The following is a 23,874-nucleotide window of genomic DNA, read 5'->3' on the forward strand; positions in this document are numbered from 1 at the left end:
GTCCCGACCTTCGCTTTCACACCTGGAAGAAAACGTACACGACGTAAATACACGAGACGTTCGAACTCTCTGAAACATGCAGCGTGACGTGAATCTGATGTCATAAATGTCTTAACAGGTGTTTGAATATGGACAAAACAAACACATTCTGTCTCATTGAAATTTTATTCTGTGTAAATGAAATGGTGAAACATACGACGATCTGCTACCATTCAATTACATTAAAACTAAGAGTCAGTGATGTCATCGTTGGTTCATGAACGTTATGAATCCTCCATTTCAGATTCTGTCCGTCACCATCTTTACTAGTTCGAAATGGTTCGGAGCAGGAAGTGACCATATTTGGACGAGCAGGGGGAGGAGCTAGCGGTGGATCTGACCGATCTGATTGGAAACCTGACGATACTACGTCCCGCCCACCGATAGCTGTAACCTGACTGCACCACAGGCCTGTCAATCAAACAGACACGCCCCCAAAAACAGGTCTTCTTGAATCTTCTTTTCTAATGAATGAGGGATTATTTTCAGATGGACCTCCAGAAAACTAATAAGAAGGAGTGACTTTAGCTAACAACACCGAGATAACTGATGGACACATTTTATTCACTTTGGATTTGATGAGAGAAGTTGAATGGGAGTCTATGGAGCCGGAGGCTTTTTGGAGCCGACCTCTAGTGGCACTCGCTGGTATTGCAGCTGAAGACACTTCTGGATCAGAACCATTTTACAGACCTGAAGCTACGAACTCTTTTAGAAACAGTCTGTGAACTCTTGTATGATGGTTTGCTGCATTTCTCTCAAATCTTTTTTAAAGTTTTGTTTTGTAATTGAATATTGTTGGATTATGGTTTTAAAAACTTTTCTGCGTCCTTTTGAAGCTGTTTCACAAGTTATAAAGTTAGGTAATGAATACTGACCAAAAAAAAACATATTTTGACACCAGTCCTATGAAGGAGGCGGAGCCAGGTTAGGTGATGTAGGACCTCGTTAAAGGTCCTGTCTTTTTGCGGCTTATTTCCCAATTAATTATGATTATTTTCCTCCTCCTCACCAGGCAGGCTGTTGCTGATCAGCTCCAGGTAATTCTCCATCGTCGTCAGCACTCTGTAGCCGGCACAGTTGATGGTTCCTTTGGGATGGAGGCGTCTGTCGTGGGACTGTTCGTTAGGACATGGGAGCAGAGTTAACGAGCGAGGCGGCGAAATCGAACCGGCGTCGCGTAAAACCGACACGGAAACGAGACACGCACCGATTTGTTGTCGTAGCAGTTGATGTTGTAGGAGTCGGGCACGAACAGGAAGCGGTTCCTCCACTTCCTGTTCTCCTCCAGGTACTGGAAGAGCGAGCCGGAGAAGATGGACTTGTTCTCCAGAGGGACCTATGGGAGACGTTCACATCTCAGATTAATCCTTCTTTATCCTCAAACAGAGTCAGCATCGTCTTCCTCAAGAGACACCTGCGCAATAAACCAGGCTGTGTGTGTGTGTGTGTGTGTGTGTGTGTGTGTGTGTGTGTGTGTGTGTGTGTGTGTGTGAGTGTGTGTATAAACTGTAAAACAAAAGTCTTTCACAAGCCCGACACACTTTGACGACGTGATGAACACGGTAGGTTCTCCGGCGTCTCCATGGCAACAGAAACACAAATAACCATTTACTTGCATTTTCCAGGAAGAAAGTAAGGATGAACTTTCTATTTGTTTTTAGTTGGGATGTTGTTAGAGAACAAAACCAGCATTTCTGTATGAATATTTTTTTTTTTTTTTTTTTTTTAACGAATTAAAAAATATATTAAAAGTATAGTTCACCTTGCGGTGCAGCAGCTGAGGCTGCGGGCCGCCTCCTCCTTCGATGTCAAAGCGGACTTTGTTGAATAGAGCCACCGCGTACTGCTGCTCGTAGAGACGGCCGAACTCCCCCATCAGCACACCGGTCCGAGCTGCAACACACACACACACACACACACACACACACACACACACACACACACACACAATGTAAAGACTATAATGTTCATTGTGCCTCATATTGTGTTTCAAACAATCGTCTGCTGACGTGCTGCACAGCATTCATTCACATCACAGTCTTATCAACGTGACTCACATCAACACACAAAGACTCAAAAGATGTAAACATTAAAGTCCTTAGAGCCCATAAAAAAAAAAAAGAAGATCTGATTAATGCACTGGATTCAGATGTATCGTGTCGTCACGTGTTGAGTTGTGTTTACATCACTTTTAAACCCAACTTTAACCCTCGACAGAAATGTTTTCCCTGATTTGGAGTAATACCAACATTGGACACAGCAACGCATTACTTTCTCCTTTTACGAGACAAATGAAGGCCGAAATGAAGAAAATACAACCCGGTGTCACGATAAAAACGTGAAACTGTCACGCCTAGAGAGGCCGAAGCGTCGCTGTGTCACGTTTTGTTGCCGTGAGCGGACGCGGCGTGTCTTTTTCACGCTTTGATACCGGGCTGGACAATTGTTGCGAGGAGCAGGTTTGCCGGGTCGTCACTGTCGTCTTTGTGCTTCGTGTGGGAAAACATTACGGTGAAAGTCCAACCCATACTTTGATTAAAGCCGCTCACGCTGTTCTTTTTGTGTTTTATCAGAGCGTCCACGCCTCGAATGTTTGCTGCAGCTCTGGTTGACCTTCAACTCTGTCACTGCTCTGTTAGCCTACAGATACGAGGTCAACCACAAAGCGCTGCACGGAGAAACGGGAAGCAACAACCTTCACGAAGAAGTGTCGTCTCACACGTGACATTAATATCATGAAGAAGAAAAAAAAAAAGGACTCCTGAAGATCAAATTAAAGCTCAGCAGTGAACGTTTTCATCACGATTCACACAAACACAAAGCCAACAACATCAAGTAATTAGGATAATAAGGCAGTTCAGGCCCAGCAGGGAGGGAGGAGGGGGGGGGGGGGACTTCAGGAAAACAAAAGTCTCTTTGTTTACTTCATCATGAACAAAGAAAAACAGTTCTCCATCTAAAAATGATGATTCAGTTTAGTAATTCATGAAACAAAGCATTTTAAAATCACATTACATGTTGATGCTGTAAATTATCAACCAGCAGCTCTTCACTCTTCATCACTTCCATGAATATCAATGTAATTGGTAATATTTGACTTATCAAGCGATCAATATTAACGCATGAATTCCTGTGTTAACACGTCATGAGATCATCAGGTGAGCGACACGAGTTGGTTCGTCATCTCGTGCGTGAACAACACATTCAGTAAAGCATCGACTGAGGTGATGACATCATCAGCTTTGAACCCAAAGCTGCAAAAAAAGAGAAAAGAGAAGCGTAGAAGTCGGCTGACCACCGCGGGTTACGATAAACACAGGATCAAGACACACATCTGGATTATTAAATGTGATGATGCAGCTTTTAGCTCTGAACCAAAGGTCAGTTACACAGAATCCTGAGAAGAGTTGAAGCTGCATCCAAAAAAAAAAATCGGACTGAAGGAGGGAAAGAAACCATTAAAAAACAAATGGAGCCGAACGGCTGGAACGAATCAATCATGTTTCCAACATGAAAACCACCAGCAGAAACCTTCCTGATACCGAGCAAACATGCATCTTTATTAGGCTTTAAAAAGTCCGAAAACATTTGCAAGATTTTGACAAGAAATGACAAAACATGCACATGTGGCAATTTAAAAAAAATAAATAAAATTCCTTCAGTATTTGGTGGGAAATATGTGTTGCAGCTGCAGCGGTGGGGAGGATGACCCGTCTGCTCCCATCTGCTCCTCATTGTGGTTGTAAAATACCGCTTTTGCATTTGGAAGTATGTAATTAAGGCCTTTCTGGTGGAGCCATTAGGAAGGTATCCTCACAGTTATGAGTGACGGACTGAACGGAGATACGAAGAAGGAAAACGACCCGGAGAGTTCAACGGTTCGGATTATACTGAAGCTCCTGCACAAGCGCACGGTCGTGGAAAATAAAAAAAAAGCACAAGGGAATTGTTTTCTGACTTCGGACAGGAATGTGACCCTTCACTTTAAAAAGATGGAGGAACTGGAGAGATGCCAAGAGAAAGTTCAGAGCCACGAGCCTTTTTTTTTGTTGCTTGGCACGAGTTGTTTGCTGGAAAAATAAACATCTAATGCAGCTTCACAAGTACATAAAAAGCCTAAAAAGATCTGACCGATCTGATTGGAAACCTGACGATACTACGTCCCGCCCACCGATAGCTGTAACCTGACTGCACCACATGCCTGTCAATCAAACAGACACACCCCCAAAAACAGGTCTTCTTGAATCTTCTTTTCTAATTCAATGATAATATTGAAAACCCATTCCTTGTACAAATATCAAAACAGACAACATGCAGGAATGTTTTGTTTTTTTAAAGTCCCCTAATTAACTAACAAAATGAGCAAAAAGTCATCAATGTCTAAAAGTGGAATTATGATGATAAAATATTCAAATAAAAATGTACACAAATACATCAAACACTGAAACCTGTCAAACACATTTCATTTAGTACCAACACCCAGCGGTTATCAGATTTGCGCCCAGTTGGTTAACTTCCTCCTTTTCTGAGTGGGAGGGGCTTAAGACACTGCAGGATGAGTGCATCATAGAAGGGATGGGAGGGGGGAGAGGAGGGGGGAGGGGGCGGAGGGTGGGTCAGCAAACAGAGTCATGGCTGACTCATTTAATACTGACTGCAGACAGTAACAATGCAATCGTCTTAGACTCGTCTTAGTCACGCGGCACTAATCTCCGTATGATCATGAAAACCACAGAAAACCAACATGAGTTCACACCCTGCGGACGTGGGACAGCTTCCTCCCTGCATGTCCACCTTCAACGTCTTTATTCGTTTTCAAACCCCGTTTCAAAAGTTCTTTTTTTTTTCCTGACAATTATTTACAGCGATATTTGCGATTTTCTAGTTTTCCTCCTTCTGGCTTTTAAAACTCTCCACGGTCGACATGTTTTCATTTGGAAAAGTCACTCAGCTTCATCACATGACCACCAGACCAGCGGGGAGGTGTGTGTGTGTGTGTGTGTGTGTGTGTGTGTGTGTGTGTGTGTGTGTGTGTGTGTGTGTGTGTGTGTGGTGGTGGTGGGGGGGGGGGCAGAGAGGTGTGTGGGGGTCAAAGACCTCCTTTCATTTCAAAAGACTGACCGCAGCAGGAAGATGCTCTCCACAGATAATGCTGTCTTTATTTGCTTTAAGTGCAACGTCAGCAAACTTTTTCAGGATTTCCACCGTCCGTCCGTCCGTCCGTCTGTCTGTCCGTCTGTCCGTCCACTTCTTGACTGAGAAAACCGCTGAATAGACACATTTCATGGCCAAAAGTGGAGACGCCCTGTTTGCCTTGTGAAGCTAATGCAGAAGTGCCTTAACGTGTAATACCACTGAGGGCCACTAGGGGCTAGCTAAAAAAAAAAAAAAAAAAAAAAAAAAAAAAAACTCCCATTGAAAAAGCATCAAAAAGTTATCAAGTCATCATGGTGTCATTGACATCAGGACTCAAACACTCATATCTTCTTTTTGGGGGGGGTGGGGGGGGGCTGTTTGATTGACAGGACTGGGGTGCAGTCAGGTTTCCGGTATAGGTGGGCGGGGCATAGTGTGTCCCCGTTGCTTCCCCCCCCAGCTTACCTGAAAGCTTTCAAAACATCCGTTCACAAACTATAAAGTGAGAACTATAAATTCATGTCAAAGAAGGTTTTTCTCGCGAATAAAAATCCAAGAAATCAGAAAACTGATGTTTCCAAAAAAAACAACAACAAAAAAGAGCAAAAAGCACAACGGTCTAATAACCTAAGACAGGATAACGAAGCCTCGACTGAGTCGCGCCATTTTTGGAACGATCTGTTCACGGAGCTGTAATTTGCCGACCTCGTGTCCTGTTATTGGAAACGCAGGTGAACAAAAGGTTCCCGTCCTCCGGAGGACGTTTCTGGACCCGAGTGCGTGAATGTTTTGTGACGTCGTCTTTATCTCCCGTCAGTCGGGGACGATTCACCCTCCCACCCCCTTTTGGCTCCTGCTCCTCCTCCTCCTCCTCCTCTTCCTCCTCCTCCTCCTCCTCCTCCTCCCTCCACAGCGCCTTAACAAAAACATTCCTCTGAGATGGACCCATCGGCTGACTCATAAATTCAGGCCGTGTTCCCGGCGGCTGTTCTTCGAATGAGAGCGTATTTAGTCAAGACTTAAACGTGTTTACGGAGATAATTAGAGGCAGTTTGACTTCAAAACGTTTCACTGGAGGAGTTTTTCTCTCTGGACCACCAGAGCTGAGATGGATATGTATTTCATAAAGGACTGTCAGTAAAACCTGGAGACACTTACATGATCAATGACAAATAATAAAAAGTTATTTCACACTGGACCGACCATCAGTGATGTCATCATCCATCAGTGATGTCATCAACCATCAGTGATGTCATCGTTGGTTTGTGAACCTTATGAATCCTCCAGTTCAGATTCTGTCCGTCACCATCTTTAATAGTTCGGAGCGGTTTGGAGCAGGAAGTGACCATATTTGGACGAGCTGGGGGAGGAGCCAGCGGTGGATCTGACCGATCTGATTGGAAACCTGATGATACTACGTTCCGCCCACCGATAGCTGTAACCTGACTGCACCACAGGCCTGTCAATCAAACAGACACGCCCCCAAAAACAGGTCTTCTTGAATCTTCTTTTCTAATGAATGAGGGATTATTTTCAGATGGACCTCCAGAAAACTAATAAGAAGGAGTGACTTTAGCTAACAACACCGAGATAACTGATGGACACATTTTATTCACTTTGGATTTGATGAGAGAAGTTGAATGGGAGTCTATGGAGCCGGAGGCTTTTTGGAGCCGACCTCTAGTGGCACTCGCTGGTATTGCAGCTGAAGACACTTCTGGATCAGAACCATTTTACAGACCTGAAGCTACGAACACTTTTAGAAACAGTCTGTTGCTCTTGACTCAAGACAACAACTCTGCACTTCACCTATTCGCTGCTTTTAAGAAAATAAAACACCACCTTTGGAAGTTGTGGTTCTAACAAACAGCACTGCACGGGTTTTACGTGGTCCAGTTATTACAGTCGGGTTTTTTCCTCCTAATGGAGATCACAAAACTTCTAATTGCCGCCAAGTTTACAAAGAGTTCCCTCATGCAGCCCGGTCAGTGGGGGAGGGGCCAGGAAACAGGAAATCCTCCGTTTTATTTTGGTTTCTTTAAATCCCAGGCTCTGCAGCGAGGCCTGGTGGAGGTGTGTCTACTCTCACCTTCAACACACACACACACACACACACACACACACAGTTTTTCTTCTGGTGTTATATTCACATGAAGTTAAACCAGATTTCGATACTCCATAAGTCATTATTAATGTTTTTTTCTGCCTGGAGGCAAACTTTCTCCCTGCTGCTGCAATAAAATGGATTTTTCAGGGCCTGAAATCAGTTAACATTGTATTTTAACAATGTCTTATTGTCTCTGAATGTTGCTGCTGCTGCCGTCGAGGGGTTTTTCCCTCCTGAACCAAACGGTCTCTCTGTAAAGCTGCATTAGTTTTGAGCGTTTTCACAGGAAAAAATTAATAAAAGCTGCCCGTTGCTATGGAAACACAGTTAATGAGAGAGGAGAGCGCAAGCAAGAAAAAAAACCAAAAACTACTTGCTAAATGAGGTAAAAAATATAAAAAGCTCCATAGAGGGAATCCAACATCCTCCCAGGTCAATCTTTATTTCTTCAGTTTTATTACTGATCTCAAAAAACTGCTCTGAAAACGTTCGGCAGTTTTTGTGAGTCAAAGAGTTCCCGTGTTGAACACACGTCTGTTTTGTGACCGCTGGTAACGTGAACATTCGTGATTTCACCTTAAACTGGAACAGAAAAACATCCGATTCTGACAGAGAGGTGACGTCTTTCATCGAAGACAGAAGAAGGAGACCGAACGTAAATTACTGATCTGATCAGAGTCACAGCAGCTTATCACCTTCTCAGTGTCAGGAATGAGTGTGTGTGTGTGTGTGTGTGTGTGTGTGTGTGTTTTGGGGTTTTAATGATAAATCCAGGCACTTCCATTGAAGGCAGCCGGCACACTCAGCCTCGTCTTGGCTGCAGAGACCGGGCGGCGCTGCTCAAGTCCTGGAGGAGGTTTCCATCTCCACACACACACACACACACACACACACACACACTTCGTCATGCATTCCTCAGATTCCGTGTGTGTGTATGTATGTGTGTGTGTGTGTGTGTGTGTGTGTGTGTGTGTGTGTGTGTGTGTGTGTGTGTGTGTGTGTGTGTCTGCTTTCGCTCTCATCATCAGCTGCTCTTAAACTTTCTGCAGAACTGGAGGATGTGATGGGTCCAATCAGACGGACGGGCCGTCTACATGTTGAAACATGTTTCCTGTTATATTTACACTCCTGTCAGGTCAAACATGGCAGCTTCATACTTTACTGATTAAATCACCAACAGACTGTTTCTAAAAGTGTTCGTAGCTTCAGGTCTGTAAAATGGTTTCGATCCAGAAGTGTCTTCAGCTGCAATACCAGCGAGTGCCACTAGAGGTCGGCTCCAAAAAGCCTCCGGCTCCATAGACTCCCATTCAACTTCTCTCATCAAATCCAAAGTGAATAAAATGTGTCCATCAGTTATCTCGGTGTTGTTAGCTAAAGTCACTCCTTCTTATTAGTTTTCTGGAGGTCCATCTGAAAATAATCCCTCATTCATTAGAAAAGAAGATTCAAGAAGACCTGTTTTTGGGGGCGTGTCTGTTTGATTGACAGGCCTGTGGTCCAGTCAGGTTACAGCTATCGGTGGGCGGGACGTAGTATCGTCAGGTTTCCAATCAGATCGGTCAGATCCACCGCTGGCTCCTCCCCCAGCTCGTCCAAATATGGTCACTTCCTGCTCCAAACCGCTCCGAACTATTAAAGATGGTGACGGACAGAATCTGAACTGGAGGATTCATAACGTTCACAAACCAACGATGACATCACTGATGGTTGATGACATCACCGATGGTTGATGACGTCACTGATGGTTGATGACATCATCGATGGTTGCAGACCGACTCCTATTAAACAAAGTTTGGCCTCTTTTGCTCCATGAAAGCAAAATGAAAACTCTGCGGCTGAATGCTGACGTCTGCATGACATCACGCTGCTGAAGGTCATATTTCGTGGTTCTTGGTAGATTACAGTCTGTTTAGGTTACTGAGGATGATGTCATCGCAGTCCGCACCGCCGAGAGCTTCACGTGCTCCGACGTGTACGTCAGAACGGATTGAACATGTTCCTGTCGCGTCCTGCTCACAGTACTTTTATTTGATCTGCTCCACATCTGACTTCACTTCACACGCGGATCGGTGGGCGGGGCCTCGCCGGATTCATGTGTATGAACCGAAGTGGGAACAAAGTCCAACCGAGCACCGGTTAACCGGGTTGATAAACAGTGATGGAGTGAACGGACCGGGTGTGGCCGGATACCTGAACCTCTTTAACCACCGAAGATTAACGTATGGAAACACAACGGAGACAAAACAACCGTTTTAATTTAATCAGCTGATTAATCAGTTGGTCCACTGACAAAAGAAATCTGCAAACTGTGGTGATCATTTTAAATTGGTTTTCAAGCAAAACTTCTTTAGTTCAAGTTTGTCTGTGATTTTTTTTTTTTTTTTTTTTAAAGAGATGCAAAGTGAATATTTTTGTGTTTGGAGCCTTTTTTTCAAATCAAGACATTCGCAGATGTTCTTTAAGTTTCTTTTTTTTTAGGCCACAACTTCCTGATATTTTCAAGAGCAAACGATTGATTAACTAATATACAAATAATTGAAAGAAGATTCAAGAAAAGATCCCAAACCTACCGTAAAGACAACAATAAAGTCAAATGTAAAGCTCAGTTTTCTGGCTGATATGTTTCAGGTGGTCATTTTTCAGATCAAGTAAAGCGGAAGAAGAAGAAGAAGAATTTGACTTATTGGAGAATAAAAGTAGAAAACGGCTCTCGGACCGTCAGCTGAGGAAACTTTGGGGCAACAACTGTTTTAAAATGAGTAAAAAAAAAACCCGTTTGAAAGTCGTCCCAGAACAGATGAACGACCTGAACACTCCCAAACTAAAAGGTTTTCAAACGGTTTCCAAAAGTATCTGCGGACTTCTGATCCGCTGCTTTCTTTCCACGCTGCGTGACGTTCACTGCTGCAGTAAATCTGACACACGGGAGGTTCAAGCAGAATAATAAAAACCAGAAGTCCGACTGAGATCCTACTAAAACATGACTCTCACTTTTCTCTGAGACTCTTTCAGAGTTTGGAGGCCGCTGCGTAAAAAACGCACACGTGCCAAAACAACGCCCCTCACCTGAGATCATCTCCCGCTTGGCTTCATCCAGATGACTGGAAACCACGTCCCCCATGGTGAATGAACCTCTGAGATCCCCCACACAGACTCCACTGCTGGTCTACAACTTGGTGTGGCCTCCCCCTCGTGCAACAAGCAGCAGCAGCTCCGTCACCTCCTCTCCGCCGCAGCACGAGCTCACTGACTGCAGCCTGGACGGACGGGCGGTGGCAGACACTCCGCCAGGGGTGCTGGGGAAGGACAAAAAACCACAAAGTTGGCAGGGCAACAAACTGAGGGCTGTTTCTCGGAGGGACACGCCCCCTTTGGGGAGGGGGAAACTCCGTGCGTTCACGGTCCTCTGGGAAACGGAAGACCTCTGCAGCAGGATAAAGAAGTCAAAGAAAATGCTGAGGTCGTGAAACCACATCTATTATCACCATAATAATTGTTTCTGGCAAATAACAAAGTTCACAAACGCGAGTCTTTTTGTCTTGACTGGTTTGTTCGTGTTTTAGTAAGAAATTTGAAGCTTAAATTACATAAAAATGGTTAAAAAAAAAGTGTCTTTCTTGACTATATATTTGTATCTCTGATGTTAAAGAGAGACCCCGTGTCCAAATCTGGATTATAGCTGTTCTGTTTCGTGCGTGTCATTCATGTTTCTTAAATCTGAGCCCTTATATTCCATCATAGAGAATAGCACATCATTCTCTCCGACAGGTTAATGCAGCTGTAAATTATACAATATGAGGGTCAACACAACACGACAGTATCTGAAGGTGACGACTAGGAGCATGAAGTATTTATAGACAAAAACAGAAAGATAGAATAAATGAAAATAGATTATTTGCAGTAAAAATAAAAATCGAATTAAATGTTTTCTTTAAAAGTGCATAAAATACATAAAAAAGGGTTGTAGAGAAAATGAATCAAATAAAAGTACAAAAGTAACGAGAGTTATTTTGGAGTTCATCAAGTTTTGGTGCGTTTAGGGTCATCAGGAAAAAAAAATGAACGACAGAAATGTCATATTTTAGAGGTTATGAGTGTTTGTTTCAATCAAAATTGAGTCACAGGCAGAGAAATTAGACAAAATACCTGTAATACAGTTACTGATCCCAAAAATCCAAACCTTTCAGTGTATATAGATGGATTATGACTTTTTCAGGAATAATCCGGAATCTGCTTTTAATCCTTTTAACTAAAGATGGAATGAGGTTGGATGTTTAAAAAAATGTGAAAAACATCTTGCAGTCATTTCAGACAGAAACAGTGAGTTCTCCTCTTGAATACCTGACATGCAGTTTGCGTGTCCTCTGCTGCCCCCTCGTGGACATTAAACCCAACAGTTTTCTTGCTCCTGCATCGTCATGTAACATCCCGTCAGTGTGGAAACCACGAGGCAGATTTACAAAAAAAAAATCTAAATTACAAAATAAACACACACACATCCGGGGACTCAGCTACTCTGAACACCTCATTCACACATACACTGAAGCCTGGACTCCCTCACTGACACACACACACACACACACATACACACACACACACACACACACACACACACACACACACACACACACACACACACACAACTCATTCTCCCCAGCGTCACTAATTCATTATATTCAATAAAACAGTTTTTGTTCATTGTTCCTGCTTCTGTGTCTCTTCTGTTCACACATAACACAACATATTATAGTTATTTTTATTTGGAATTTTTTTTTATCACATTTTGGACGACATGCTATAATACAAAATTTTTATAACATTTTGGACGACATGCTATAGTATAGTTCTGCTCATCTTGGATTAGAACCAAAAACAACCAGCTTGGTTAAAATGTGACATTTCCCCAAATATTACCCAAATATTATTCCACCAAAACAAAATGTTTTGTTTTCAGAGATATTCAAAGACCTTACGAGTTTACATGACATCGGCCGGCATGGAAACTTACTCTGCATCAACATTAGTTTCAGTTTTTTCTGTCTTTTTCAAACAAGAGCATGAAGGAGGACCAGACTGATTTAATCCGGGTTATGATTGATGACCAAACGGATTTCTTCTGTCTCCGCTGACTCTCTTGTAGCAGCTTGTCCACTGAGACCTCCAGCTCTCTGAACATCAACACCAAATGACCACATTCACCGTCATCACTGGTCCAGCCTATCAGGGCAACGTTTACAGTAGTCTGGTTCAGTCCAGCGAAGGTCAGGAGAACTCTGTCTGATAAGACTTGGCAGTCAGATGACGGGGTCAAGTTCAAGTACAGGACATCTGTAGCGTTGTCTTTGGCGCAGTTGTCAATGGTGACTGAGCCGTGGTTGAAAGCCAGCATGTAAATGTCATTTCCATCCCCCCCAACGAGGTAATCTCCATCCGTGGACACCAACACGTCGTTCCCGTCAGAGCCTTTGAGAAGAGAACTTTCATAACCGGACACCAAGACGTCGGCATAGATGGTGCCGACCACCGTTTCCACGTCCTTCAACACGTCCCCCTCAGCATCAGCGTAGCGTCCTTGTCCGGTCAGCAGGTTGACATAAACTCCTTGACCCTTCTCGTGATCACCACGGTACAGAACAGTGTCTCTTCCAGGACCTCCGTCCATGAGGTCGGCCCCTGGTCCGGGAATGAAGACGTCCCAGCCGGAGTTTCCCATCAGCGTGTCGTTTCCGTCCTCGCCGTAAAGAGTGTCGTCTCCTATCCCACCAATCAGGATGTCATCTCCGATCCCTCCGATCAGCGTGTCGTCTCCCTCGCCTCCGTCCAAGGCGTCGTCCTTCCACCCGCCCATGAGAACATTGTCTCGATTGTTGCCGAGGACGTCATTGGACCGGGAGGGACAACCTTGCACCGTGTGGACCTTTGACAGATTCATCTGGGCGCCGAGGTCCAAGCGACAGTCAACCTGCGACTGCGTCAGAGTCACTTTGAAAGCTTCGATCTGAAACGAGGGAACATCTCCGGTCAGGTTCACCGCTCTCAGGAGAAAACGCACCCCGTCGGAGCTCTGAAACTCTAGGTGCTGATGCTGGGGACCGTTTTTGTAGCTGAGCAGACTGAATTTTAACGTTTCCCCTTTTGTCACAATCGTCACTGTCACGTCTTCTGTTGACGAGTCCAATGAGACTTGACTGCCGTCGAGGAAATCCATGTCAACCAGCACTGTATCAATATTCTGATCTTCTGCAAAGTTATCAATCAGTAAGCTCGTTTCAAACACATCCAAATAAAAATCATCATTCCACAACTGTGGGTTCTTCTCATATCCAAGTTTGATTTTGTACGTGTCTTTTCCTTCACCTCCGAACATCAGCGCACCGCCGGTGTACGGATCGAGCAAGTTCTCGTTGCTGTTCCCGACCATGATGTCGAAACCTGCGGTGCCGTACATGTCTCTCACCGAAGGGGCGTCATTCACAGTCATCACTCGGCGTCGTTGGTAACAGAAGACTTTGTACATTGAATTTTTGCTATATTTGTAACAGTTCCTGTAATCCGACGGTTCCTGGTTTCTGTAATCGACTGTTAAGGGTGACATTAAAGACTCGCCACAGCTGCTGATGTTGGGAGTCAGTCCGGCTGTCACTCCGTCGCTGGTCCTGATCTGCAGGTGTTGATTTCTCTTTGAATCAAACCAGTTGTGTAAAACAACATCTCTTCTGCCGTGTACCAAAATGACGATGCTGCGTCCTTCACAAGTGGACGTTAAAGTCAGATATTCTTCTTTGAGGAAGAGAACATCCAAGGCTCCATCGGGTGATTGATTGTTGATGGTTTTCACTCCTTTGCCCGGCGTGATGACGTACCAGTCCTCTCCTCCCCGACCCTCAACATAATCGTCTCCACTACCGGGAACAATAACGTTGTGCTCTTTGTTTCCTTGGATGCGATCGTCAAACTCGGAGCCGCGGACCTCCGTCACGCCGTCCAAAGCCTTGTCCTCCTCAAGGTCCACCACCAGAGGCCGTGTGGAGCTGCTGTAGTCGATGCTGCGACTTTTTATGCATTTGATGAAGGTGTAGCCTCGCAGGCAGTCCGTCTTGTCGTCTGAGATCGTGAACGTGATCAGGTCCTTCGTGATGAAAAGCAAGTGTCTGTCCGCTGGTGATCTGAACCAGTTCACTAATTTCACGTGGAGGCCTGTGAAGCCTATTCTGCCTCGGCGAGCTTTTAGAACAACATCATCACCGTCTGCTATCACTTCAAATTCATGAAGATTTGCTTCTATTATGGCCAGGTCTGTTTTACTGTCTCGGGAGTAATTCTCAATCACCACGGAAGACAGTTTTCGATCCTTTACGATGTATGTGTCTTCTCCTTCACCACCCATCAAAAGGTCTTCCCCTCCTCCTCCATCTATCAGATTCCTTTCCCCATTTCCAATGAGTACATCATCATACTGGGACCCAAAGATGTTTGAGGCTGTACATAAAAGAGGCCATGATGCGTTCACGGTCGCACCTTGTTTCATAAACATCTTGTTAATTCCTCTGGCTACCAGCTGAACAGAAGAAACCACCGTGGAGGAAATCTCGAACAAGACTCCGTCTCCTGACATCATGTTCATGTGACGGTACGGTTCCCCTAAAAACCAGTTTAGTATTGTTACAGTGTGGCTGCCCTCGTACATCAACACGACATTGTCTCCCGATTTGGACACAGAAATGTGACCATAGTCAACGCTGAAATGGAGCACATCTTGGTTTTTGAAGGGGTCGTAGTTGTTGATGATTGTTTTCCCTCCGTTTTCAGGAACGATGTAGGTGTCTTTACCACCGGCGCCTTCAACGTAACTTCTCTGTGGACCGAGGAAGAAAATGTCATCCCCTGGTTCGCCGTGAAGCTTGTAATAGTAACTCAACATGACTTCAATCATATGTTGGTCCACTGCTTTCTGAACTGCAAAAAAACGATTAGAATCTCTGTTTCCCTTGTACTTCCCATACCGTGAATTTGATATACTCTTATAACCTGAAACTACTGTCACAGAGCGGGTCGGTATGAACATTAGTAGTTTTTCTTGTATTGTCTTGTACTCTAATTGATGTGACTCTCCCACACCAAGAATGATATCATTGCTTCCCTGTGTGTTAATGTACTCGCAACTCCTCCCCAAACGCTGGTCACTAGAAACAAAATAGTCCATGCAGAACGCAGACAGACCATCATCTGCCAGGCAGAAGTCAATACCTCCTCCGTTCCAGGAGGAGGCGCCACCACTGAAATCAACGGCACTGGCTCCATGTTGTTCCTCCATGATATTGTAATATTTGTGATAGTCTGATATCTGTGCAACGTATCTTTGTCCCTCCTCAATTTCATCACAACGCCAATCATAAATCAAACTAAAAACCATTCTTCTAAAATGTTCAATCCCTTTCTCAAAGCCACCAACAACAGCCATGAGTTTCTCCAAAACTCCGGCGTCCTTCGGGAGGCTGTTCAGTTCACCCTGGATGCCCATATAAACATCGTCAATGACCATCCGGACGACTGAAAGAGCCAAATTTATAGGCATTATAAATGGCGCCAGTTCAGGCTGAGCAAGTTCAAGAACATCTAAACCAACCATTATTGAATCCACGGCACCATCGATGTATCCCAGAGCGTCGCCTCTCTTGAAATCTTCTATAAGATTGTACACCCCAAATCCAATTCCCGCAACTGGTATAACTGTCATTACACCCTTCATCGCGGGGCTTCTCATGACTACCGCCGCAACTCTGCCGATTCTGGTCTCCGCGGACAGAGCTTGTCTTGCGATTACGGAGGATGTCATAGCTGTCACTCCGTGAGTCGTCTGCAATGACCCCACAACGCCCTCCTTTATGTGTCCCTGTTCGAAGGCACGAACCGCTCCTTTCATCCCCAGCAGGAGGCCCAGTGAGCCAACAGCGGTTCCAGCGTGCTCCGCATACTTGTTGACTCCATGGGAGGACTTGGAACTCTGCGTCTCCATGTCATGGACGGCTGTGTCAATGTTCCCCAACATCTTTTCATGGTACTGTTGACTCTCCGTGGACAACTCGGCCCTAAACTCCACCGGCTCGGCATCGGCACCTTTGGACACGAGCTGAGATACGAACTCTCCATTTTCTACTCTGGCGCGCCCCTCCTGAAGGTGTAGCCCTGCCAGGTCTTCACCGAAACGGGCTTTGAGCTGACTGTGGATCTCTTCAGCGAATGATGCAGATGTCCTTAAGAAATAAGATTCGTGTTTGAAGGTATTCTCTAATTCGGAGGCTGAGATCAAGTCTCGCATCTTTACGTGGCCGTCCTCGTAGCCTCCCAGTGTTCCAGACGCTGGTGGTTCGTTGTAATCTCCAATTGGTTTGAAAGTATTGTCATCGTTTTTGTATTTCCAGTAATCTGTCAAGAATGACATCTCTATATCTGAATTGTCTTCAAATATCCCGTACCGTTTTGCCATTTTATCCATCTGATCCCATACATTATTCCCGTTAAGAGTTTCCTGCCATGCTTTGAACATGTCAGATTCTTTCTTTACGAGTTTTGCAAGGTCCTTCATTAACTGGTCCTTACCTCTGGGAGGTCTATTTTTCAATTTACTGGAATCCACAGGTGTAGCTGAGCCACTGAATCCCCGTCTGCTGGGGTCGATCCAGCTAAATCCTCTTGCCATTGAATGTTCTTTAAAAAGAAAGCGCAGGCCTTTGTCTCGGTTGTTGTTGTTGTTGCTTCCAAACATATCCAGGGCCATGAGAACCAGAGGGAATGTCCGGAAATTTCTGGCAGATTCAGCTATAACTGATGCACAGAAATATGTGGTGCACCAGGCCTCGGTGGATAGTTGTAGGCCAGTTGTGCGCGTTCCATGAAAAATATCTGTCACATATTGAGCATAGCTTTCCTCTGCTGTGTGAATGCCGTCTCTTATGTCTGGGTAACTTTCTTTGCCTCTTTGTTCTGTAATGCATTTCTTAACTTCATCAATTTTGTCCTCGTTTCCTCTTTGGTTGTTGTCGAGCCTTTTCCCAACTGGATACATGTACAGATTTTTATGATCAACAACATATATCCAATCATTGACCATCAGGTGTGTGGGTCTATCTTCTCCCTTCTTTGCGTAGTGACGAATGATGTTTCGAACATCTTTTCCTGATTTAATCTCGTAGCACTCACCAAGCACTTGCTTTAGTTTGTGCTCATCATTTATCCACATAATATCATTGTTTTGTTTTTCTCCAATCAGATATTGTTCCTTTATTTCTTGAGGATCGTTGACAGAGATTGTCTTTGGAAGTTGTTGGTCTGAGTGAAGCAGTCCCCACGACAGACCTTGAAGTTCATCGCAAGCATATTTTATTTGCTGGATTTTGTTTTGGTCGACCATGTTAAACACGTCTGGGTCAATAAATGTCTTTGGTTCATCGGGCCAGCTGTCTCTGTATTTCAGAAGCTGTCTTCTTGGTTTATTTGTCTGTAGACCTAGAAGGTTTCTTTCATTGGTGAAAACCGCCTCTCCTATACTGCCAGGCTCATTTCTAATAACTACCTCTCCGTTCCTATCGTACATTGCCACCACTTTTGTGCTGTCATCTTTATGTCGCCATTGCGTCCCATCTGCAGAGATTTCTTGGGTGATTTTCTCTCCGGTGTGCCGGACCTGGAGCAGAGTATTCCTCAGGTGCACCTCTGTCTTGATGCCGGCGGTCTCGTGAAGCTCCCTCACCAGGGTTTTGATGAATGGTTCATTGGATCCGACGTCACAACCCACGATACTAATTGTTTTGATTTCATTGCCGACCCTGTAGGTCTTTTCAACGATTTGGGACAAGTCTCGGGCTCCGTACCTCCTTGCCAGCTTCATTTCCCCCAAGTTGTCGCTGCCCCCGTGGCCTACCAGCACCAGCCGGCTGTCCTCTGACAGAGGCGCAGAATTGCCGTGAATCAGTTTTGGTTTTTGGTTTTCATCAAGAACGTAGACGGAACTCACGGTTGGATGCTTTTCATAAAGATAAATAGCAGCTTTTCGGACCGTAATATCATCCTCCAACATGAGGATCTGCTGGTGGTCGTACTGCGTGGTGTGATCAACTGGTCTTTCTGGAATTCGGTAGTGGGACACTGAGCCAGGTTGATTCATCACCTGATAAATCTGGTGCTTCTCCTGCCGTGTTTCAAGGACAGCTCGGATGCCGCGAACCATAAAAACTCGAATGATGTCATGTTGAAACTCTGTGGTTGTGTTTCCGTCGAGGGAGAAAACGGATGCCGCTTCCAGTGATGACTTCAGTATCAGGTCGGCCATTGATGAGCCAGAAAGGCCGGACACAGTTTGTCCGTCCTCCGAAACGCTTCCAAAGATTTTCACCACAGTGTCGCTGTCGGCGTCCAGGACACAGGATTCATTGTGCAGACATTCTTTACTCACTACGATCGAGTAATGAGGATCCATTTTGTATTCCTGTTGGGCTCTGTCATTCGTGGACTTTTCGTTGTCAGTGACGACCAGAAGTTTTTGGCTGTAGCTGTGCGAGATCTCCGAAGCGCTGAGGAGCCAATCTTGTACCTTCTGCTCGTCGATATCTTCCAGGAATTTGTTGAAATACTGAAAAATAAATGACAGCAAATCAGTTCAATATAATGAAGAGAAGATGACAGATTTTGATTTGAATTACTTTGTGGTAGATCATTGAGAGGACATGCATGTCAGTCCAATGTAGTTGTCTTCAGCTCTTTCTTATCACAGGAAACTATGAGGAGAGTTCAGAGAGTTGCTGTTGAACGCAGCACAGTGATGCACACGGAGCAGGAAGAGCAGCTACGATTGTGAGGTTGAGGGTGAGAAATTCGCCCGTTTCCAACGAAGCGGGCGCGTCGTCGTGTTGGAGAACCCCGTTGCCATGGCGTCACAGTTCAGGCGGTTTGCAGTGAGTGTTTTCTCTCGGACGCCTCAGAAGGTCCCAGTAGAACTCAGTGTTGACAGCCTGACAACCAGCTAACAAAGCTAACAAACAGCTAATATCACAAACAAACAGCTAAACTCAAGTTAACATGCAGCAACGCTGACAGCCATTCCACAAAACTAACAAACAGCTGATTTTGCTAAAAAAAAAAAAAAAGGTCTCTTCCTCCACTTAATGCACATTACGGTGCTGCGCTCCGTTTGGGCTCAACAGGGACGGTCTCAGAACTTTTTCATCCACCCACATATGAGAAAACATTTGAGGTGCTTCCTTTAAAAATCCACCAACCTGTTCCATACGAATGGCACAAGCTGGGAAGATCTCACACTCTTGGAGAGTCTCCTGCCAACTCATTGGGTTTTGGTCCTTGTCCACCCTAAAAGAAGAACAAGGTGTTTTTTTTCAGGGAAGGGTGTACGGTAATTAAACAAATTCAATAAAACTCCAAAAAGTTGATCCGACCTAAGTTTAGAAGTACATTCCCAAATAAAAAAAAAAGGTAAATAATACATCGGTATAGATTTAAAAACTACTCTGACTTTGATACGAGTTTCTGAAGGATACTTATCTTATGAATAATTTCAAGGAATATAGACTCCATTACACATCACGATGCAAATCTTTATGCCGTTTACAGGGCAAGAGTTGTTTTCGTATGTTTTCTGTAGCTACAATTTACCGATGCTCCCTAAACACCTCATGCTGCTAACTAACTGTTCTGCACACAGGCAGCTCCACATGAATCTGGCTCAAAAAAAATGTTTTGAAAAGAGTGAAATGAGGCATTTGAGGATATCATTTTATAGGGATGTCGCCCTGGTTATGAAAATTTGGTAAAAGAGTGACAAAGGATTTGTCGTGTTGAGATAATTTGATTGTTGCTATGAAAGTACTGTTGTTCGGTCTCCAGCCCCGAGCCGCGCTGTAGGACGGCCTCCAGGGGGCGCCAGTTTACAAGATCTTAAGAAAAAACGTCTGAAAAGAAAATACATGGTTGCTCACATGCAAAGACTGGATCTGATTGAAACAGACAAATTAATATCACAAATCAATTATAATCAAATAATATGCAGGTTATTATTGCAATAGATTTAACATAAAAACAAAATTGAACACGTTATAAGGTTTTAACGTTAAGAAAAAAGCAGCAAAGTCTTCCTTGAAAAAAAGACAATAATTTGATAAAAGTTAGGACTTAATTTTCTGTGAACCAACATCTGTCTGAATAATCATGTAAACGCCTCCTTACCGTATCCTGGATCTCTGAACTCGGGTCTTGTGCACAGACGTGTCCCTAAGATAAAATACGGTCCTCGTTAATTTCAACTCACATTTCTTTTCCCTTAAAAACACGAACACACTGAAACAACAACCAGGTCCCAACTTATAAGTCTCAGGAACCGACACTTGAACCGAACCAACCAATCAGCCCAGGACCAAGAAACACTCTGTCGAATGTGGATACAGTCGCTTCAGACAGCATTCAAACCCGTTCACTTCTTTCACACTTAATTGTGTTGTAATAATACATAATAATAATAATAATAATAATAATAATGGCATTTTTTTAGCATCAGTTTACACTCAATAATCCAGAATAACAAAGTTTTAAAAACATTTTATCCAAATTTATTAAGAATCCAAAAAGTAAAATCTGTTTTCTGACTTTTTGCTGTGGATCCAAATCGTAACTCTGTTTGCTTTAATAATCTCTGAGATGTTTCTAGAACTTAGTGTCACAGAACTTATTAATAAAAGTCGCAAACAGCGAATGTGAATGTATTTATTTCTCTTTTAGCAAAACCAAAATCAGTGCCTCATGAATATCATATTCGTCGCACACATTTGCATCTGTAGTTGAGGCGGTTTCAGACTTGGGCCTAAACGTTCCCGAGGTTACCTTTGGTTCGAAGTGTTCTCGAGCCTTTCATGAAACATGTGTTCGGACAGTCGGCTGAGGCGGTGCAGGGCGGCAATGTCGGGGTCGAGCTCCTCCCACTCGTCCTCTCTCACCTCTGCAAAATTCAAAATGAGTCAAAGTCAGTTCTGGTAAACAGCCTCTCGGGGGAGACCTCAGTCTTCTTGAATCCTGGAGGTTGTGCAGAATGTAAAATATTTCTTACCAAATGGTTCGGTGAGGCAGAAGAGGCTGAAGACCAGGATGAGGAGGCGCAGCATCCTCCAGCTCTGCAGACGACCTGCCATCATGCTGAAAACAACAGGACAGTGATTTAAAAAATGTGGAGAAAATTCCAAATTTTTTCATCTAAAAATGTGGAATTCCACATCATTTTTTACATCAACTGTTACCAAAACCTTGAAAAAGATGGAGCAGATGATGGCTCTGTGAATAAGTCCACTGAGGAACAACTACAATATAAGATCTGGGAACGTTAGTGGAGATGATCTAAACATTGATTTTGCCTCGTACTAATGAGTTGAGCAAAAACGATTAAATGACTATTCCACAGATTAAAGAGTCGTTTTTCTTGTAATTATTCAGTTTTTTTTAATCTTACATTCTGAATGTAATTTTTTTTGTAAAACATATCACATTTTTAATAAAAATTTAATTTCACATCACAAACATTTACTTCTGGCTGGAAATTAGGCTCCGCTGATAGATTTTCAAAATAAAACACGGTGCGCTCGGTCTCCTCCTGCAAACACACACCGTTAATTATGAGGGTAAATGTTTTTTTTGTTTTTTTTAAACTAAAACACAATTGACTGTATTCAGGAACCAGAGGGCCAAAAAGCATCAGCCGGGACACGACACGGTGTCCCGTCTGCTGGACGGAGTCCCTCATCCGGGACATCCACAGCTGCTCTGGCTCATCTGTGATCCGGCACCCTCCCCAGGACTGAAACCTACAGCTCCACTCCGGTCCGCTGGTTCTCCACATGAACTCACATCACTGCTGCACCTTACTGACCACTGCTGGTCCACCTGACGCCCCCTGCTGGCTAAGACATTCGTATCAATCTCAGACTTATGCAATCACTGCATGTAAAGCCTCTCATAAGAAACAGCAGAAACATTTGTTTACCCTACATTATCTCCGAGCCTTTCCCTGCTCCCGTGAACCAGGAAACGTCTCAATTAAAAAGTCCCAAAAACCTTCTCAATCCAGGAAAAGGTTTAAGAAGGTTTAAGATTTTTACACATGAACATCAGAATAATTAGATCATGTAAAGATATTAATTTCCCAAGTGGACCCAGACATCCTGGTTCTCACTGAATCACGGTTAAAGAAGAGTATGAGTGACTCTGATGAGGCAATAAATCATTACACTTTGTGTTTTCAGAATTGACAGAATCTGGCTGTAAATATAAAATCCTGTTTTTTTTTTAATCTTTTTTCTTTATGTTTCTGCACCAAATTGTTTTGAGTTTATTGCCTTCCAGCATCAAATGACCACTTTGTTAAAGTTGGTATTTAACTCACCTCAGCAGGTCTGTGCAGTGAATATTGAAAGTGTGTCCCTGAGAGAGAGAAATGATAAAGCCTTTAACAGGGCAGGGTCTTTTTTTTTAAAGACGGAAACTTGTTCCCAGAACAGGACTAGTAATCCTGAAACTGAAAGCAGACCCTGTAGGAGACATTTTCTATCTTTAACAACAGACTGTGATGAGGCTCACCAGTCAGGAAATCCTGCATCAAAAACAATCTGCCACCCAGAAAACTCTGGAGACACATGTCCTCTCTGATGTCCAGCCCCAGGAGACAAAATGCTAACAGCTCAGCACAAAGACGCTCTTCTTCTCTCAACAGATTACTTCACGAAACGGTTTGAAACGAGTAAAACAAAGATAAGAAAAAAACTTGAACTCACCCGGAGCAGATGTTGTGTTGTCGTGCAGCTCCGGGGGAAGAAGATCTTATCGGACCACCGGGAAACCAGAGTTTAGTAGAGAACTTGTACAACTGAGAGAAGGAGCAGGCTTCAACCTACTCATATGGACGACATCATGTTTTCTGAGTCAATATGTCTGCAGTGATTGGTTGACCTGAGCCGAGGGATGGGCACATTAAAATACTGTTTGATATTTACTGGGAACTATATTCTCCTCCTCCTCCTCCTCCTCGACATCCAGGACATGGTCCAACCCTACATCCCAGCCCGTTCACTCCGCTCCTCCTCCTCCTCGACATCCAGGACATGGTCCAACCCTACATCCCAGCCCGTTCACTCCGCTCCTCCTCCTCCTCGACATCCAGGACATGGTCCAACCCTACATCCCAGCCCGTTCACTCCGCTCCTCCTCCTCCTCCTCCTCCTCCTCCTCTACATCCAGGACATGGTCCAACCCTACATACCAGCCCCTCCCTCCGCTCTGCTTCTACCAATCAGCTTGTTGCTCCTCACTGAGTTAAACACTCTACAAAATCACGACTGTTTGCTGTCCTGGCTCCTAAATGGTAGAATGAGCTCCCCACCGACATCAGGACAGAAACTCTGAACATCTTCCACCACAAACTAAAAACACACCTCTTCAGACTTTACCTTAGGAGAACTTTAGTATCTTAACATGGAACTTACTGATAGAACTTTGTAGTTTGGCTTTCTGGAAGAAAATTATATTTTCTTGATTCT

The 23,874-nt window shown here is 44.1% G+C and overlaps 2 protein-coding genes across 2 annotated transcripts in view; both read right to left on the minus strand.

Moving 5' to 3' along the window:
* The window catches only part of niban2b (niban apoptosis regulator 2b), a 22,467-nt gene extending 11,898 nt beyond the window's left edge, over positions 1-10,569 (minus strand). The window contains exons 1-5 of the mRNA XM_069166089.1: positions 10,355-10,569; positions 1,805-1,935; positions 1,250-1,378; positions 1,052-1,157; positions 1-22 (exon numbers count right to left, since the gene is read on the minus strand). The exon at positions 1-22 is cut by the window's left edge and continues 146 nt beyond it. Coding sequence (XP_069022190.1) covers positions 1-22; positions 1,052-1,157; positions 1,250-1,378; positions 1,805-1,935; positions 10,355-10,409 — 443 coding nt within the window. The 5' untranslated portion in view covers positions 10,410-10,569. The remainder of the gene's footprint in view (positions 23-1,051; positions 1,158-1,249; positions 1,379-1,804; positions 1,936-10,354) is intronic.
* A 1,479-nt stretch (positions 10,570-12,048) lies between these two features.
* Positions 12,049-22,757, minus strand: LOC138208409 (uncharacterized). The gene is made up of 6 exons (XM_069166253.1): positions 22,725-22,757; positions 21,399-21,484; positions 21,176-21,290; positions 20,525-20,569; positions 19,564-19,651; positions 12,049-18,917 (listed from the first exon to the last, which is right to left on the minus strand). The coding sequence occupies exons 2-6, from the start codon at positions 21,481-21,483 to the stop codon at positions 12,315-12,317; spliced, it is 6,936 nt and encodes a 2,311-aa protein (XP_069022354.1). The 5' UTR covers position 21,484; positions 22,725-22,757; the 3' UTR covers positions 12,049-12,314.
* Between the last annotated feature and the right edge of the window lie 1,117 nt (positions 22,758-23,874).

The sequence above is a fragment of the Embiotoca jacksoni genome, unplaced genomic scaffold, assembly GCF_022577435.1.
Source record: "Embiotoca jacksoni isolate LCO1_2020_lvr unplaced genomic scaffold, fEmbJac1.0.p SCAF_37, whole genome shotgun sequence".
In the NCBI taxonomy this organism is placed as follows: domain Eukaryota; kingdom Metazoa; phylum Chordata; class Actinopteri; family Embiotocidae; genus Embiotoca; species Embiotoca jacksoni.

What these genes read in the sequence shown, in the direction of transcription:
- LOC138208409 (XM_069166253.1), bottom strand. Translation starts at nt 21,483, where the DNA reads ATGATGGCAGGTCGTCTGCAGAGCTGGAGGATGCTGCGCCTCCTCATC. An exon ending in CTGCCTCACCGAACCATTTG is followed by an intron (nt 21,291 to 21,398) that starts GTAAGAAATATT and finishes TGAATTTTGCAG; the next exon opens with AGGTGAGAGAGGACGAGTGG. An exon ending in GTGCCATTCGTATGGAACAG is followed by an intron (nt 18,918 to 19,563) that starts GTTGGTGGATTT and finishes TTTATTTTTCAG; the next exon opens with TATTTCAACAAATTCCTGGA.